This window comes from Leuciscus leuciscus, assembly GCF_965113295.1.
Source record: "Leuciscus leuciscus genome assembly, chromosome: 16".
In the NCBI taxonomy this organism is placed as follows: Eukaryota; Metazoa; Chordata; class Actinopteri; order Cypriniformes; family Leuciscidae; genus Leuciscus; species Leuciscus leuciscus.
The window spans coordinates 2,877,185-2,892,914 of NC_138740.1; the positions used below are offsets into that span (position 1 = coordinate 2,877,185).

Here is a 15,730-nt window from a genome sequence, read left to right on the forward strand (position 1 = left end):
CAAATCATTTTATAAACTTCATTAATAGTCAAAATTAAATGTATTCAGACTCCTTCAACATTTCTCACATTATCACAGTTTATTCGCTATAGTTTAGAGAATGGTAATAAAATATGAGCAGAACTCAGTTGATATTTGACTGGTTTTGTCCGTCCTTCTGTTAGACTGTCTCACACATGAATTATGTTGAATATCTGTCAGCTGTTAAATTTAACTACACAATTAGATAATACCAGTTTAGCTCAACCAATCACCAAGCAATGCTTCATTTACTTCAGTCTGTGTGTAAAAAGAGCATTAGCAATTAAAGACAAAACACTTCAGCAAAACATGATCAGATCAAAGTGTCCGAATCATATTTGGTCCCTAATTTGTATAAATATTACTGGTAGTCACTGTATGAAGAATATTTGGGAATAATATATCACAGTTTACTTTATTTTGCTCTCCTCACTTACAGAAATGAACTATAGTGTCCTCCACCACACACTAGTGAAACAATATAAAAAAAAGTGCCTATATCCGGTGTCTGAATCATTTTTGGTTTGACTGTACATCCGAATTTCATGACGAAATTTTATTTCCATAATTTTTCCATGCTTTATTGGCATATGAGAGGTCATAAAACCCCAGAGATGTGTAGGCAGTTTCCCAGCCGCTGATTCGCTGCTGTATGGTGCCATCATCTGGCAGACACACACACACACACACACACACACACACACAATAATGACAATCCCTGTTCACACACGTCTGCACTTTAACCAGTTAGAAAACCCGTCTTAATTTGGTGTCCAGATTTAATAATGATTTTAAGAGGCCTTTCGACGATCTCTGCTTTTGTTGCGATGATCCAGCAGAATTTGTGTGGTTTCCAGGACCTAGATATGGCTAGACATGTTGGTTCCTATAGTTCACCTTAAGCTTTCTAAGCCCTGAAAGGCAGAAATCCAGAAGAACACACTTGAACACTGTATAGTACCATGATGCCACAAGCAATATTTATTCAATGAAGATCTAAAATGAAGATCTATCAATCCTATACGCGTTTTTTGTTGTCTTAGTACGTTATTTTCATATAAAAATATTGTGAAATCGCCACACTTAGAGGATGTTCACCCAGCCTTTCACTATATAAACAAAGGAGATTAAAAAACAGGTTTTGTTCAATAGCTTAACATTCCTCACTTTTTTGGGGGCCTGTCTGTGTTAAAAACATTATGGAATCAACAATGGTTGAACTAAGTGTGGCGATTGCATACTTTTTTTGCCAGGGGTTGTACATTATATTGAATGTGTCCGTGCATCCGAGGACAGAACACACACTGATAGTTCAAGAGCACTGAGGAGCTTATACCATTAGCTTTAGTGTCAACCCGATAACACCTACCGTTGATGCATTCATTTCTAAGGCCTCTAAATCACCAACATGACCAAAACTTTGCTGATAAACCTGTTGCACACTCACAGTCCACTCCGTGCCTTCCGTCGTCCGGATGATATGTTCAGCACACCTGTAAAGCGTCTCCTTCAGGTGGTGTTCACGTCTCTGAGCTCTTAGAAAATAAACGTTTATATTGTAAGTAATATTGCACGAAGACGACACACTAAGAGGGGAAAACTTGTGTTTTGGGGCATGGGAAATAAAACTTTTGAAAACGGGGTTTAAAAGCGCAAGATTTAAAAAAGATTCGTTATTATCTCTGTGTAAAATAAAAAATCAATTAAAAAAATCTGTGTTTGTAGTTTACATGGACACAATAACAGTATTGTTTTCAAAAACTTGCATTTGGAAACCAGTTTTCAAAAGTTATCATGTAAATGAACAGAAAACTCTTAATTAGTGACGTTTTTATAGTTGAAACTTTGTAAAAGCCCTTAATGGGCTGAGGAAACTTGATGGATAATCAAGAAAACTAGTTAAAATGCATCAAATATGATCGTCAGGCTTCTGAGGAAGGTTTTTTTGTTCATCTGTCAATCATCATTGTATTGCATTAATTTGTGCATTAATAAAGTGATTTGATCAATTTATTTTCATTTAAATATCTCACTATAGACTGATATTTATATGCACTTCCTGCAAGTAGCATAAACTAACATGTTCACTTAAATTTTCACTTATTTACTTAAAAATTGAGGAAACCGGTTGCTTTAAAATTAAGTAATATGCAATTGTCAAGCTTGCATAACTTACTAAAATTAAGTAAACCCATTGCCTTAAAATTAAGTTATACAAACTTGACAACTGCACATTACTCTACGGCAACGGGCTTACTTAATTTTAATAAGTTATGCAAACTTGACAATTGCACAATACGTAATTTTTAGGCATCAGGTTTCCTCATTTTTAAGTAAATAAACGTAACGTGAAATCGAAAAATTTAAGTTACATGATCACTTTTTACAGTGATACGGAATCATAATCATAACTTTTTGGTCATATCAATTACAAATGCATGAAAATGCATATCACGGCTCAGATTGGGTCTCTCCAAGTATGGACTTCATATTCTTTCTATATCATACGTGATCATACATGAGATGAACCCTAAAAGCCTGATGCATCAAATTATCCAAAACTTAAATTTATTTTATTTTTTAAATCTTTAGACAAAGATAAATTTAATATCACTTTACATGGTTAATCTAGATTTTAATAACAGGCCTCCTCCTGAAAGCTGTTCGCACTGCTGGAACAGTCAGTGAATATAGCCAACAGTCAGGTGTCCTTCCAGGATAAACCCTGTCCAATGAGAGGCCAGAAGAGAACGAGTAACCGTGCAGCAAGTGAAGACTGCGCTGGTCCTAGAAGTCTCTGAATGGACGAACCGGCTCCTCTTACACATGGCAGACGCAGAAGGAAACAAAGAGGCCTTTTTTTGTAAAAAGTCAGTCATGTTTCATTTGATTACAATTTCTGTATTTACAATAATAATAAAAAAACACTTTCAAATACATGAATGCACCCGGGCGATGCGGGTTTCATTTGGACGACCAAAAAAAACAAAAACCGTCAACAAGTATTCAGAACCGCAAACATTCACAAGAACGAACTCCAGAGCCGCACATCCGGCCCGTTGTCCATCATCAGAACCAGTGTCCAGTCCACATGATTACTGGTGCGATCTCTCATCATTACACGAGTCTCTGTTCATTCTGAGGCCGCTTCGGCATCTTTCTCCTTTTTCTTTTTCTTCTTCTTCTTAGCGCTCTCCGTAACCTGCAAGTAAAAGGAGTGGTTTAGTACATCATCCTCACACTGAACGAGCAGACGTGTGTGTGTGTGTGTGTGTGTCATGAGCGCTCAAACCCACTGACCTCTGGTTCGACCTCGGGTTCCTCCTCCGCTGGAGCCTCTTCTGCCAGCTTCAGCTTCTTCTCTTTCTTCTTTTTCTTCTTCTCCTTTTTGCTTTCTTCCTCTGTCTTGGATGTGTCCTGAGCAACAGCATCACCACTTTCACTTCCGCTCTCATCACGTTTCCTCTAGAACAACAAATAGTGTTAATACAATACCCAGAGAAGCAAAAAACAGTTTATAGTCACGTTCTTAACTGGTTTCCCTCCACTAGAGTAAGCTCATAAACGGCTTAAAGGTGCTGTGTGTCACTTTCTCACTCTACTAAAGCATAACAATACCACATGTTTGCATATGTGACCCTGGACCACACAACCAGTCACATGGGTCAATTTGATGAAATTGAGATTAATACATCATCTGAAAGCTGAATAAATAGGACAATATTTGGCCGAAACACAACTATTGAACATCTGGAATCTTGAGGGTGCAAAAAAAATTTAAACATTGAGAAAATCTCTGTTAAAGTTGTTCATTTATGTTCACGATTGTGCTGCATTCACTCACAAAAATAAATGTTTTATATATTTACGGTAGAAAATGTACAAAATATCTTCATGGAACATGATCTTTACTTAATATCCTAATGATTTTTGGCATAAAAGAAAAAGCGATTATTTTGACCCATACAATGTTGGCTATTACCTCAAATATACCCGTGCGACATGTGACTGGTGACGTGATCCAGGGTCACATATATTGAGGAAACATGCTAAGTTCACATCCTACAGCCAGTTACTCTACTCTGAAATGTGTGTTTTGGTCTGTGTGATACTGCACGTTGTCCATTGCGCTCGTTCCATTGGGAAGCGTGTGAGCATCGAGTCTGAAGAGGCGGGGACATGACCATCTCTGATATTTATATTTGGGCTGCAGTACCTAATTACACCACTAGCTGTCATTCTTACAGACTGCACCTTTATTAAACAGCATTGCCCTGATTTTACCCAGCATGCAAACATTAACCTGATTCTGTCTTGTTGAAGTGTGAATGTGAGAGACACGTCAAGTCTGAAACCTTTTCTATTTTTAGCAATAGTTCGATCAGCTAGTTATTGTTATATAACTATTATAAATAAATTTAATTTTTATTCACAATAAAAAAATAAATAAATTTACTTATAAATTATACCATTTGAAACGCATGTCCGTTCACGACGACAGAAAACAAAATTGAGAAACAACCTAAGTTAATTCAACAAGCTGATTTGTGAGTGATCACAAAAAGAAAACTGAGAAGTCACATGTACCTTTGCTGCGGTCTGAGCAGTCGCTTCACTCTTCTTCACCTTCGCCGTGCTAGGAGAGAGAGAGAGAGAAATAAAGGTAAGTCCCATACGACACACGACTCTTTCCCGAGGACCTGGCGCTGGGTTTGTCCCGAGAGCTCAGGAGACGTCGGCCCGTTGCAGACGCCAGATCCCGAGCTCAGGGTTTACTGTAGCAGACAGACTCCCTCTAAGGTCACCACAGACCAGACAGGGATAACAGTCTGCGGAAACACCTCGGATAAACACGGAAGAGCTCCCAGAATCAGCTGCATTTGATCTTTATTGCCTTTCAGTTTTGTAATATATCAGATCCACTGATAAATAGCGCCATCCAGTGGACACTAAGAACAGGGTATATGCAGGAATCATAGAGATGAATTTACTACCTTTTACACCACCTCCACAATATTTTTTACTACCATCACGACATCAAGCAGCAGCCCTTTTTTTGGGGGGGTGGGGGTGTGGGCGGGGTATGTAAAGCACCACTTATTACTTACTATAAGGTATAAGTGTGACACTGTCACACCCATCATACATATTAGGTACACTAATGTTTAATTGTGATCATTAAGTTGGCCTATTGTCATTGTCAATTATGTTTTTTTGTAGTGTCGAGTTGAGTTTCAGTTGTCCTCATCTTAACCCTAGCCCTTGAGTTATCCTAACCATAGCCCTTAGCCCTAATAAGGTGAATAATAACCTTGGCACTTTGTCATTGCTATCAACTCCGACTCACTCAGGGCTCGACATTAAGCCTTTTCATGTGCTTGTCCTCTGGACATGTAAATCTGTCATTCACTTGTCCGAGTAAAAAAGTTGCTTGTTTTTGGAGTGTGTGTGTGTGCTGTAAATATAATTTATTCTGAAGAAATATCCTCATCTGTGTTCAATCAGCTCTGATATATTTAAATCTGCATATTGTCATATCTGCACCTTTAAAGGGCTTGCTGCTCCTGCTTTGTGAACACTATCAACATAAAAGTAACAAAAACAGTTCATCCTCCAGTCATGTGTACCTGTAGTCCACGTATCCCTCTTTCCAGTCCACAGGAGTGCTGCCGTTCGGCTTGCCATGTTTGTCCAGAAGTCCTTTCTGAATCATCATTTTCTTCTGACTAGCCTGAAACACAAGAACGTTACGTTATGAAACAAACGCACATACGGACGTCAGCACTTTAAAGCGTGTGATTCCTCAGTGTTCCTCACCTTCGGTCCGAGACCCCACTTGCGTGGATACGTGTCTCTCTCCATAATGACCCTCTTGATTTTAGCAACAACCCCGTGATCACATGTGGATATGACGGCTGTCGTCATCAGGGCCACCGCTGCGGAAAACACCAAAATAATGAGAATCTGCTAAAACATTAGCATCTCTGCTAACAGATGAAGCGTTTCACAGCCATCAGTCTTGGGTGATAGATATACAGTCATCTTCGCAGTAATGCTCATGTAATCTACATCACATCATCATGTGGCTTATAACAGTGCATGCTGGGACTGCAAACGTTGTTTACCTGTACAAATGGCTTCTCCTTTAGTAGTTATAATGACAATGTCTTGATTGATCTCAATGCCGTCTTCATATCGCAGGACGCCTGGTAACATGATCTTAGCGCCGTAACATATAGCGTTCACCTGTCACAGAAACACATCATTATAATCCCAAACTCAACCGATCTGAACGAGTCTGAAGAGTGAAGGCGAGTCCCCTACAGCGCTGTCCTTCATGACGATCCTCTTGTGTGAGATGAGGAGCTTCTCCAGAGGGAAGATCACTCTCCTCAAGTACGTCTCGTCCTTGTTGTGGTCGAACTGCCACTGCGCGTCCAGCACGTCGTGCATCGTCACCAGGTTATCCTACAGACACACACATTGGGATCAGACAACTGAACGCTTTCAATGTCATGCAACATGTTTTATTAGCTCTTCATGTCTGCGCTTAAACCGATTCTGCGCGTTTTAAATAAAAAATATGCCACTTGTCGCCACCTACTGGTGTAACAATGTAACGACCATTCAAATAAAGAACATCAAAGTTACTTTCAAAAGGTGATCGACTCCATTTTGATCACTACTGTAGACATCAGTGTTTATATAACTATAAACTTTCATTTTGTGATCATTTGAATTATATTAAGAACGATATTTAAGGCTGTTATGTCTCAAAGCATAATTTTACATTTTTTAAGCATTAGCCGTTTAAATGTTTGTAATTTTAAACCATTCTAGATGCCGAATCTCTCGTGTTGTGTGTCAGCATGCAAGGACTAATAAAATATTTTCTCTTTAAAATAGAGAACAATTCTCCCACGACTCTGAATAGACAACTAAACAAAATGAAATGCATTTACAAGAGCTTTCGACACATTAATCTGTTAAAATGAATGATTCAACGACTCACTCAAGTCTTGTTTACTGGATAAATCAGCATTGTTGAACAAATGTCTTGAATGAATACACATTTTAACAGCCACTTGTCGCCACCTACTGGTGTAACAATGTAACGACCATTCAAATAAAGATCGTCAAAGTTACTTTCAAAAGGTGATCGACTCCATTGATCACTACTGTAGACATCAGTGTTTATATCCAAACTATAAACTTTCATTTTGTGATCATTTGAATTATATTAAGAACGATATTTAAGGCCGTTATGTCTCAAAGCATCATTTACATGTTTTTAAGCATTAGCCGTTTAAGTGTTTGCAATTTTAAACCATTCAAGCGACATTAGATGACAAATCTCTCATGTTGTGTGGCAGAGCATGTAAGGACTAATAAAATATTTTCTCTTTTAAATAGAGAACTAACAAAATGACATGCATTTACTGTCATCAGCTTCTGACATTGTTGATTGCTGCAGTCTGTTTAAAATGAACAATTAAACGACTCGAACGAATCACTTAATGACAAACTGCAATTTTTAACGGTCACTTTCCACCTACTGGTGAAACAATGCAACTGGTTAATTTACTTTTAAAAGCTGATTTACTACATTGATTGCTACTGTAGACAGTGTTTATGTCTGAACTATAAACTTACAGTACTTCTGTGATAACATGAATTATATTAAGAATGAAATGATTCGGTGTGACTGCGGATTCGCTGTGATTGTTTTTACTGGGCGTTTATATTGTCTTCAGTAGTTGCATTTCACATTAGTATAGCAATAGTGATCATTATGATATTGAAATTGGCACTGAGAATTGTCAAGTTTTACATCCATTTAATATTTTGGTATTATAACGACCCGTTTTACTACAGAGATGACCATTGCGATATGTTGTTGTAAAACAAAATGTCTTAAAATAAAATCAGACATAAGATATTTGTAAACAGTTTGCAGAGTTATCTAAATTGGGGACATTGCATAGACTTCTATTGCATCTATATACAGCCTGATCATTACTAGCCTACGACTCTGATGAAGAACATGATCCTGAAGCAGTTTGTGTCGGCTGAAGTTTGATGAAGGAGGTCAAACAATAACCACTTCACGATATTAACACTCAGCCATTTTCTGTCCCAAAGATTAATTAGCAGAACTGGGGATGAAGCCCAGAACCAAACTCAACACTTTGGGTCCGGGTTCTCACCGTACCATTTCTCCCAGTACACCCGAGCGAACCCTGCGCAGCTCCTGCATCTGCCCACCGACGCCCAGCAACAGACCCAGATGCACACACAGCGTTCGGATATATGTGCCCGCTTCACAGCTCACCCAGAAAATACCTGCAAAACATACACACTCTCAATCTTACACTTCGGAAACTAAGTCGTCACAGTGGATTTAACCCTCTACACACACACCTGAGCAACAGAAGAGCCATTGGCTTGTATATTTTATGTGCGAATGATTGCGCCAAATTATTTTATCTTCGTAAAGTGGCACAGCGTTTACATTATCTGAAAGTAAACTTTTAACATAAGCTCTATCATTAATAAAAAATAAAAAGCTTGATTGACTTAATTAGCCTGTATGTCAAACACTGGAGTAGGGCTATGAAATGATAAAGATAGATAGAGAGATATAGAGAGAGAGAGATAGAGAGAGAGAGAGATAGAGAGAGAGATAGAGAGATATATAGAGAGATAGAGAGAGATATATAGAAGACTTCAGATGCAAAAGTGCCATCTGAAATTATCTTCTAAAATGGTCATTTTTATCAAGCTTGTACGTTTATGTTCAGTTATTTCACTTTAATGGCAATGAAAATTACCTATTTATTTGTCATTAAAGTGAAATAACTGAACCTAAATAAACAAGCTTTATAAAAATGACCATTTTAGAAGAGAATTTCAGATGGCACTTAGAGGCTTTTGCATCTGAAGTCTTCTATATATCTATACTGTATATGTAATTATATTATATACAAATAACAAATTTCTTAAATATATACATGCGTGAATTATACACACACAGTAGGCTACACACATCTATCATGTAAACAAACTTATTTTGGATGCGATTAATCGTGATTATTTCACAGACCCACTCCAGTGTTTGTGATAATCATGACTGATCACATCCAAAACAAAAGTTTGTGCTTACATAACGTGTGTACTGCATAATTTATATATAAATACACACACGCAATTATATTTAAGAAAAATTAGTTTTTTATATATAATATATACAGTATATACATGCATGTCTGTATTTATATATACAAACAAATTATATGTAGTACACACATTATGTAAACAAACTTTTATTTTAGATGCGATTAATCGTATCTAAACTTATAAGCCAACATCTAATGATGGGCATTTAGTCGCCTAGCATGAAAATCTAGTCGCGTATGCGTGATCTGTAGAGGTTTACAGTAAAGCCATCAGTCTTGGGTGATAGATAGACAGTCATCTTTGCACAGTGTGCTAATGCAATCTACATCACATCATCATGTGGCTTACAAACAATGAGTCAAGAAGAAATAATAACGCTTGAGCTTCTAACCTAGTCTCCTCTCGGCATCATACTCGATCAGCTTGCTCTCGTAGATGGTGCGAACTCTCAGCTGGCGCTTCACAGCAGCGATGAGCGGAGGCCTCTGGAACAGGGCTCCTGTTAAACACTCCATCGCCTGAAGAGAAAACACACACTGATCAATCTCTCACACACACACAAGACTTCCTGCACTCATTCACGGTCCATGTGTATAGAGGCTTTCGCACCGGAGGAACCTTTCCTAGATCCTGGGTTCTCAGGGAAACACACTGGTGACTCGATCCGGTGCGAAAGCCCCTTGTGTGTTCAGAAATGTCAGCTCTTCTTCGGTGAATCCAGCCCTCCACTCATGCACGGTCTCCGAGAGCATCCGATACAGTAAAACACTGCAGCAGAGCGACGAGACCGGCAGAGAGAGAGGAGGGCCGAGAGACACTCAGAGAATGGATAAACAAGTTCATCATGTCACACACACAGCAATGAACCGACACACTAACGGCGTTATTCTAATTTCTTTAGAATTAAAGAAAAAAAACATAAGTAATCCCTATCGGATGATTATTTCTAACAATCCCAGAGTTTATCCGTCATATTCCCCATCTCCGTTTAAAGCAGAACTCATTCCTACTTACCCTGGCTAGCTGGTGTTCGTTCTCTAGTGCATTGTGCAGCCGTACTATGCCCACATACTCTTTGCCTAAAAGCAATGAGACAAGAGTAGTAAGGAAAGGCTACTAATTTTAATGTGAGGTTGAACGGGTCAAACTGTTGACCTGGAAGTGCTGCGGATGACCCACCTGCGCTCTGCTGGGATTTAACCAATCGCGTGGCTCGCTCCACACACACGATCAAGCAACCCGTGACTTTGGGGTCAAGAGTGCCACTGTGACCCGTTTTCTCGACTCGAAGAATCCTCTTGATCCATGCGACGACTTCATGGGAAGAGGGATTGGCAGGTTTGTCCAGGTTAATGAAACCAGCTCTGGGAATACAGGTTCAACATAACACTTGTGAACTTGAGGTACAACTTCATAACACACTCAACATTTGTGGAGGAACCATCAGTCTGGGGTGATAGATAGCAGGTCATCTTCGCACAAAGTGCTAATGCAATCTACATCACATCATCATGTGGCTTACATCACATTGTAGGGATGCACGATATATCGGCCAGCATATCGGTATCGGACGATATTTGTTCATTTTTAATGTTATCGTTATCGGCCCGATAAGACAATTTGTCTGATATATTAAAGCCGATAAATAATGTATTATTTCCTTCAGCTGAGACACTTCAGATACACACTGTTCAACATGATGGCTTTGAATTTGTTTGAAATATGATTGGAATCACTTCAAGAAGGAAAATCCAGTTCAGTGCAACATGTGCAGCGCAAGTCCGTCATATCGGACATAAAATTATAAAAACTAGGGGTGGATTGGTAATGTATTCGTATTGAACCCAAACGGTACGGGTGTCACGGTTCAGTGCATAAATTTACACGGTATAAAAATAAATAAAACTTGCGTGCAAATGAATTAATGTAATGCAGAACTACTGTTAGATACGCGAGTTCTTTAGGGACACCTGATCTGTAGCTCTGCCTTAGCTCTGAAGCTGCGATGTAAAGATTGCAATGCTGGAATATGTTGTGTGTGAGAGTGAGAGAGAGGGGCGCGGGTGTGATCGAAAAGTCGCAAAGTGTTTACTTATATTTGTGTGCGTGTGTGTGTGTGTGTGTGTGTGTGTGAGGCGCGGGCGCGATCGAACAGTGGAAACATAAAAACATACGCCGTCATTTTGTTTATACAGGACATCATTCAAACTGCAAAGTGTTTCAGTAACTGTTCATTAAAATTAAGGAAAACAAATATATTAATCTGAAATGTAGCAAATAAATTTTCAATCCGTTCAGGTACAGTTACCAAACATATCTCAAGGTCTTTGTCTTTTTATTTAATTAATAAACTAATATAAAACTATTGTCAGTGCACTACAAATAAACTGGTTCTATGCCTTTATTAATAAAACGTATTTAAAAAATACAAGGCTAAGGTCATTTATTTTCCTTTGGTGGTCCAGCCTGAGACATGCTCAAGCCTTCTGCATTTCTGTTTTGCTTTGTCTGAACCGAGGTATGAACCGAACCGTGATGTCTGAACCGAGGTATGAACCGAACCGTGACTTCTGTGTACCGTTCCACCACTAATTGATAAACTATATGTTTAAAGAGATTTAAAGAACGCTCCCTTTACAATCGCTGGAGCTTCTGTGTATCGTTCAACCACTAATAAAAACATTATAATTGTGTGCTTAGGTCATGGATTTTAATGGTGAGACTTGTTTTTGTAATCAGGCTCTCAAACATTAAATAAAAACTTGGATTTAAATATATCAGCCAATATATCGGTTATCGGCTTTCAAACTGAAAAGCTTATAATAATGATGATAATGATAGGTCATCGGCCAAAATATCGGTTTTCATATCGGTGCATCCCTATAACATTTATTAATAAGAGACTTCCTACCTGACATAATCACTTATGTTCCTCTTGAGCGGATTGGAGCCGTGTGGCAGAGGAGTGTAATGAGCCGTCCGGATGTTGAGCTTATCAAAATGCTGTAGAAAAACATGTAGGTTAGAAGCAGAAGTGACGTCAAGAAATTAGACCGAAGTGTGTGTGTGTGATCAGAGATGTCTAATCGTCTTTGTCAGAAGTGGCCTGATCCCTCGCACCAGCATCATGACCCTGACCCGCTGACCCGACAGAACACCGGCCCAGACGAGCAGAACCACACGCCGAAACCCAGCGACCCAGAACGAGCCGCGAGGCCGGCGAGGGACAGGAACACTAGCGCTCAGCGAATGGATAAACACGTTCATCATGACACACACACGCTTGGTGAAAGGGTTTGTGGGTAAACAGACACTGACCTTCAAGAGCAACGGCCACTGAGAGGTGTCCAAGGTCGCGACCTTCGACTCGGGTTTGATGAGGAAGTCTCCACTTTCTTGAATGTCCTGATGGAAACAGTTCAATGAGTTTATTGGTAAACTGATTTTGGAAATGAACAAAAACTAGTTTGTGATAAACATTGCAATACAAAAATGCAACAATATATATTGTGGATAATTCACCCAAAATAAATATTACTGTGTGAGAAAAAAAAACAAGTTTTCAGATTTTTAGTGTCAGATATTAAGCTAATATATATAACGTTGAATATAATGTATAATAATGCAATGGGGGAATATTTGTGGCTCCTGATAATGCCAAATGTCTGATGTTACCAGTAAAAAGTGTCCGACATTATTTTAAATACATCTAGTCAGTGACAGAGAATATTCGTCTTCAATAATTCAGTATTTTCAGCTTCAGAATCATGAATATTGTTATTCTGGTGTCTCTATTGTCCTGTGCTTTGGGTTTCAGCACCAAGTCCGAGCCTGTTCATTTACACCAAATTTAGTGTTTTAATCAACAGCACATTTTTTGTTAACATTTTATCATTTGGCTTGTAGTATCACGATAATATCGTATTGTGAGTTCAATATCGTGATATATATTGAATCGTGACATGAGAGGATCGTTACAACCCTAGATAATAATCAGGTAGTGTTGTCACAACCCCAAAATTGCATAAGTTGGTCTCGATACAATCACAATGGTATCAAATGTTTCAGGCAGTGGATCCCTACAGTGGATATGCTGTAATACTCAGTACAATATGGAAATAAAATGGTTTCAGAATGGGAACACAGGGGTTTTTTTTAGACAAAATAATGATAATCATGTTGGACCATAAATTCAGTTGTGGACACAATATTTTAGTGAACGTCACAGTTTTAAGTGTGAATGTCCTGTAAGAGCACATTCAGGACTTTTCAGAGACACCAAATGTTTGGAGGTTTCACCATCACAACATCTCATGGGTCTTTAAAAATGACTGACATTAATTGAGTGATCTATTGTAGCACTCTTATAATCGGAAATATGAGTTTTGTAATGATTTAAATCTGACTACTTCTCAAATTGTTTGTCAAATCAACATCTCTGGAAAACATTATGGGGTTTCTGATCAAAATGAGACTTTCTGTTATAAAACATTGCATTGATTTCATACATGTCCACTGTAGAGACACCAGGACTTACAGCAGGTTTATCAGGAGTTCTGGGAGACACAACTAGTGGAATTATACATCACTATTCCTATGAAATACTAGATATTATGGGAGTGTTACCAATTATTACTCCCATTCTTACACTTTTTCTCATTACATGTTGCCCCAAGAACACATGGGAATGAGACACATGGGAATGGCAAAACACAGTTATGGCGATTTTACCAATAAAGTAAAATGGTGCATCAATTCATTACATTATATCTTTCATAAAAAAAATCCTGATTCTGAAAATTGATTGCGGAATGACATTTTTTTGTTTTGTTTTTGCCTATACATGTAATTTCACGTTTTTGTATTTTTTTTAACTACTTAGTCCTGGTGTCACTACAGAGGACAAAGCATTACATATTAATACAATATATATTTTCCCCCAAAAAAAGGGGAAAAAAAGCGTGCATCTAAAACTGCAATTACCCCAACATCTCCTGATGAAGTTTTCTGTGACCTTCTTTTCTTCTCTTTCTTGGCTGAACCAACTGAGGACAAAACAAATAACATCCATTCAGCAAGAGAGTCAGATTTGTGTAGATCTAACACACATAATGCATGATAAATCAAGCCTGGTTTCTTCATCGAGCGCGTGCACATAGCGGGACCACGTGGCCTGTGCGAGCAGCACGTGGCGTTTGATTTAGCGCTCAAACTTAGCACAAAACAGGCTTAAAACTACATTATTAACGTTAAACGTTACATTACACCACTGTCTGTCACTGCCGATCACACGATAAACAAGTAGCAGTAGCAAAGAGAAAAATAATAGTTTACAAGTATTAAGTGACCATGAGGTTTGCAGACATGTGATAACTTAAATCAGCCGCAAATCTGCACATTTACTGTATCATCTTTAATTTACTTACTAAGACTATTTATAAACAGTAAAGTTATCCGGCTTCCATGCAAGCAGAAATACATTTACTTCCTATATTATTAGCTAGCTAATGACGGGTTATTTATGTTGGGGAAATAGATAAACTAACATTAATAGTTTCCCCACCTTTTATTTTCTTCAAGCATAAAATAAAATAAATAAACTAGCATTAACAGTAGAATTAATCAGCAATAAGACGCATTAATGAGAGCATTTGCACAGGTCACGCATTTCTACACGCACCCGGGAATCATGCGTTACTGATGAAGTTAAGAACTCAGCTCTGATTAGTTTACTTCTACCCTTCTTAATCGCATGATATATGTGAATACATTCACATTAAAGTTCAGTTTAAATGTAATGAAAATCCCAGCAATCGTAGCAAAAAATAACGCAAATGTGTAAAGCATGATCTTACTCTCCACGTCCGCCATCTTCGCTGCTGCGCGCTTCAGAGAACAGCAGCACGTGTGACGGTTCGCGCATGCGCTTTACTCTGCGGAGGCGGAGAGAGCGGGCTCACATCTCGCGGGATATGTAGTATCGCGATATTATAACGCTGAGAACGTGGTACGTGGCCGCACGAGGGAGCAAGCAGAGCCGCTTCCTATGGGATCACAGGAAAATCAGCAACTTGATTAGGGTGAAATGAGGGAAGATAAAATCGTCATGATCAGACAACAGTTACATTTTATTAATGACATATTTACTTAATTTTCACAAAATGACAGTAAATGACTAATAAATAACGGATTCTCTTTATTAAAACAGCATGTCACTTATATATGTTCATAAAGGATATAATTACACAGAAAATTGAGAGGCCACAACAAATAACATATTTAATCTTTTTTGTTGTATTTAGAAAAAAAAGTTGGAAAAAATTAAGTACAAAATTATTTACATTTTAATTAAATAGTAATAATAAATATATAAATTAGCTACACATTTTCATCAACTTATACAAATTATTCCTTCTACCAAAACTCTGACGTAATGTTTAATACACATCAGTTGTTCTGTTTTTGTGTGTGTGTGTGTGTGTGTGTGTGTGTGTGTGTGTGTGTGTGTGTGTGTGTGTGTGTGTGTGTGTGT

At 38.2% G+C, this 15,730-nt stretch overlaps 1 protein-coding gene across 1 annotated transcript; it reads right to left on the reverse strand.

The window, feature by feature from the left end:
* Window positions 1-2,901: 2,901 nt before the first annotated feature.
* dkc1 (dyskeratosis congenita 1, dyskerin) lies at window positions 2,902-15,123 on the reverse strand. Its single transcript, XM_082141335.1, has 15 exons — window positions 15,054-15,123; window positions 14,182-14,243; window positions 12,517-12,603; window positions 12,110-12,201; window positions 10,378-10,562; window positions 10,213-10,277; window positions 9,590-9,716; window positions 8,234-8,364; window positions 6,346-6,489; window positions 6,147-6,267; window positions 5,839-5,957; window positions 5,649-5,752; window positions 4,609-4,657; window positions 3,322-3,486; window positions 2,902-3,223 (listed from the first exon to the last, which is right to left on the reverse strand). Exons 1-15 carry the CDS (start codon window positions 15,067-15,069, stop codon window positions 3,155-3,157), a joined length of 1,536 nt encoding a protein of 511 aa, XP_081997461.1. The 5' UTR covers window positions 15,070-15,123; the 3' UTR covers window positions 2,902-3,154.
* Between the last annotated feature and the right edge of the window lie 607 nt (window positions 15,124-15,730).

Bases quoted from the DNA above. Each gene is read 5' to 3' on its own strand.
- dkc1 (XM_082141335.1), bottom strand. The intron at 9,717-10,212 runs GTAAGTAGGAAT...TTTTCTCTTCAG, and splicing joins ACGAACACCAGCTAGCCAGG to GCGATGGAGTGTTTAACAGG. The intron at 6,490-8,233 runs GTACGGTGAGAA...GTGTGTCTGTAG, and splicing joins CGGGTGTACTGGGAGAAATG to GATAACCTGGTGACGATGCA.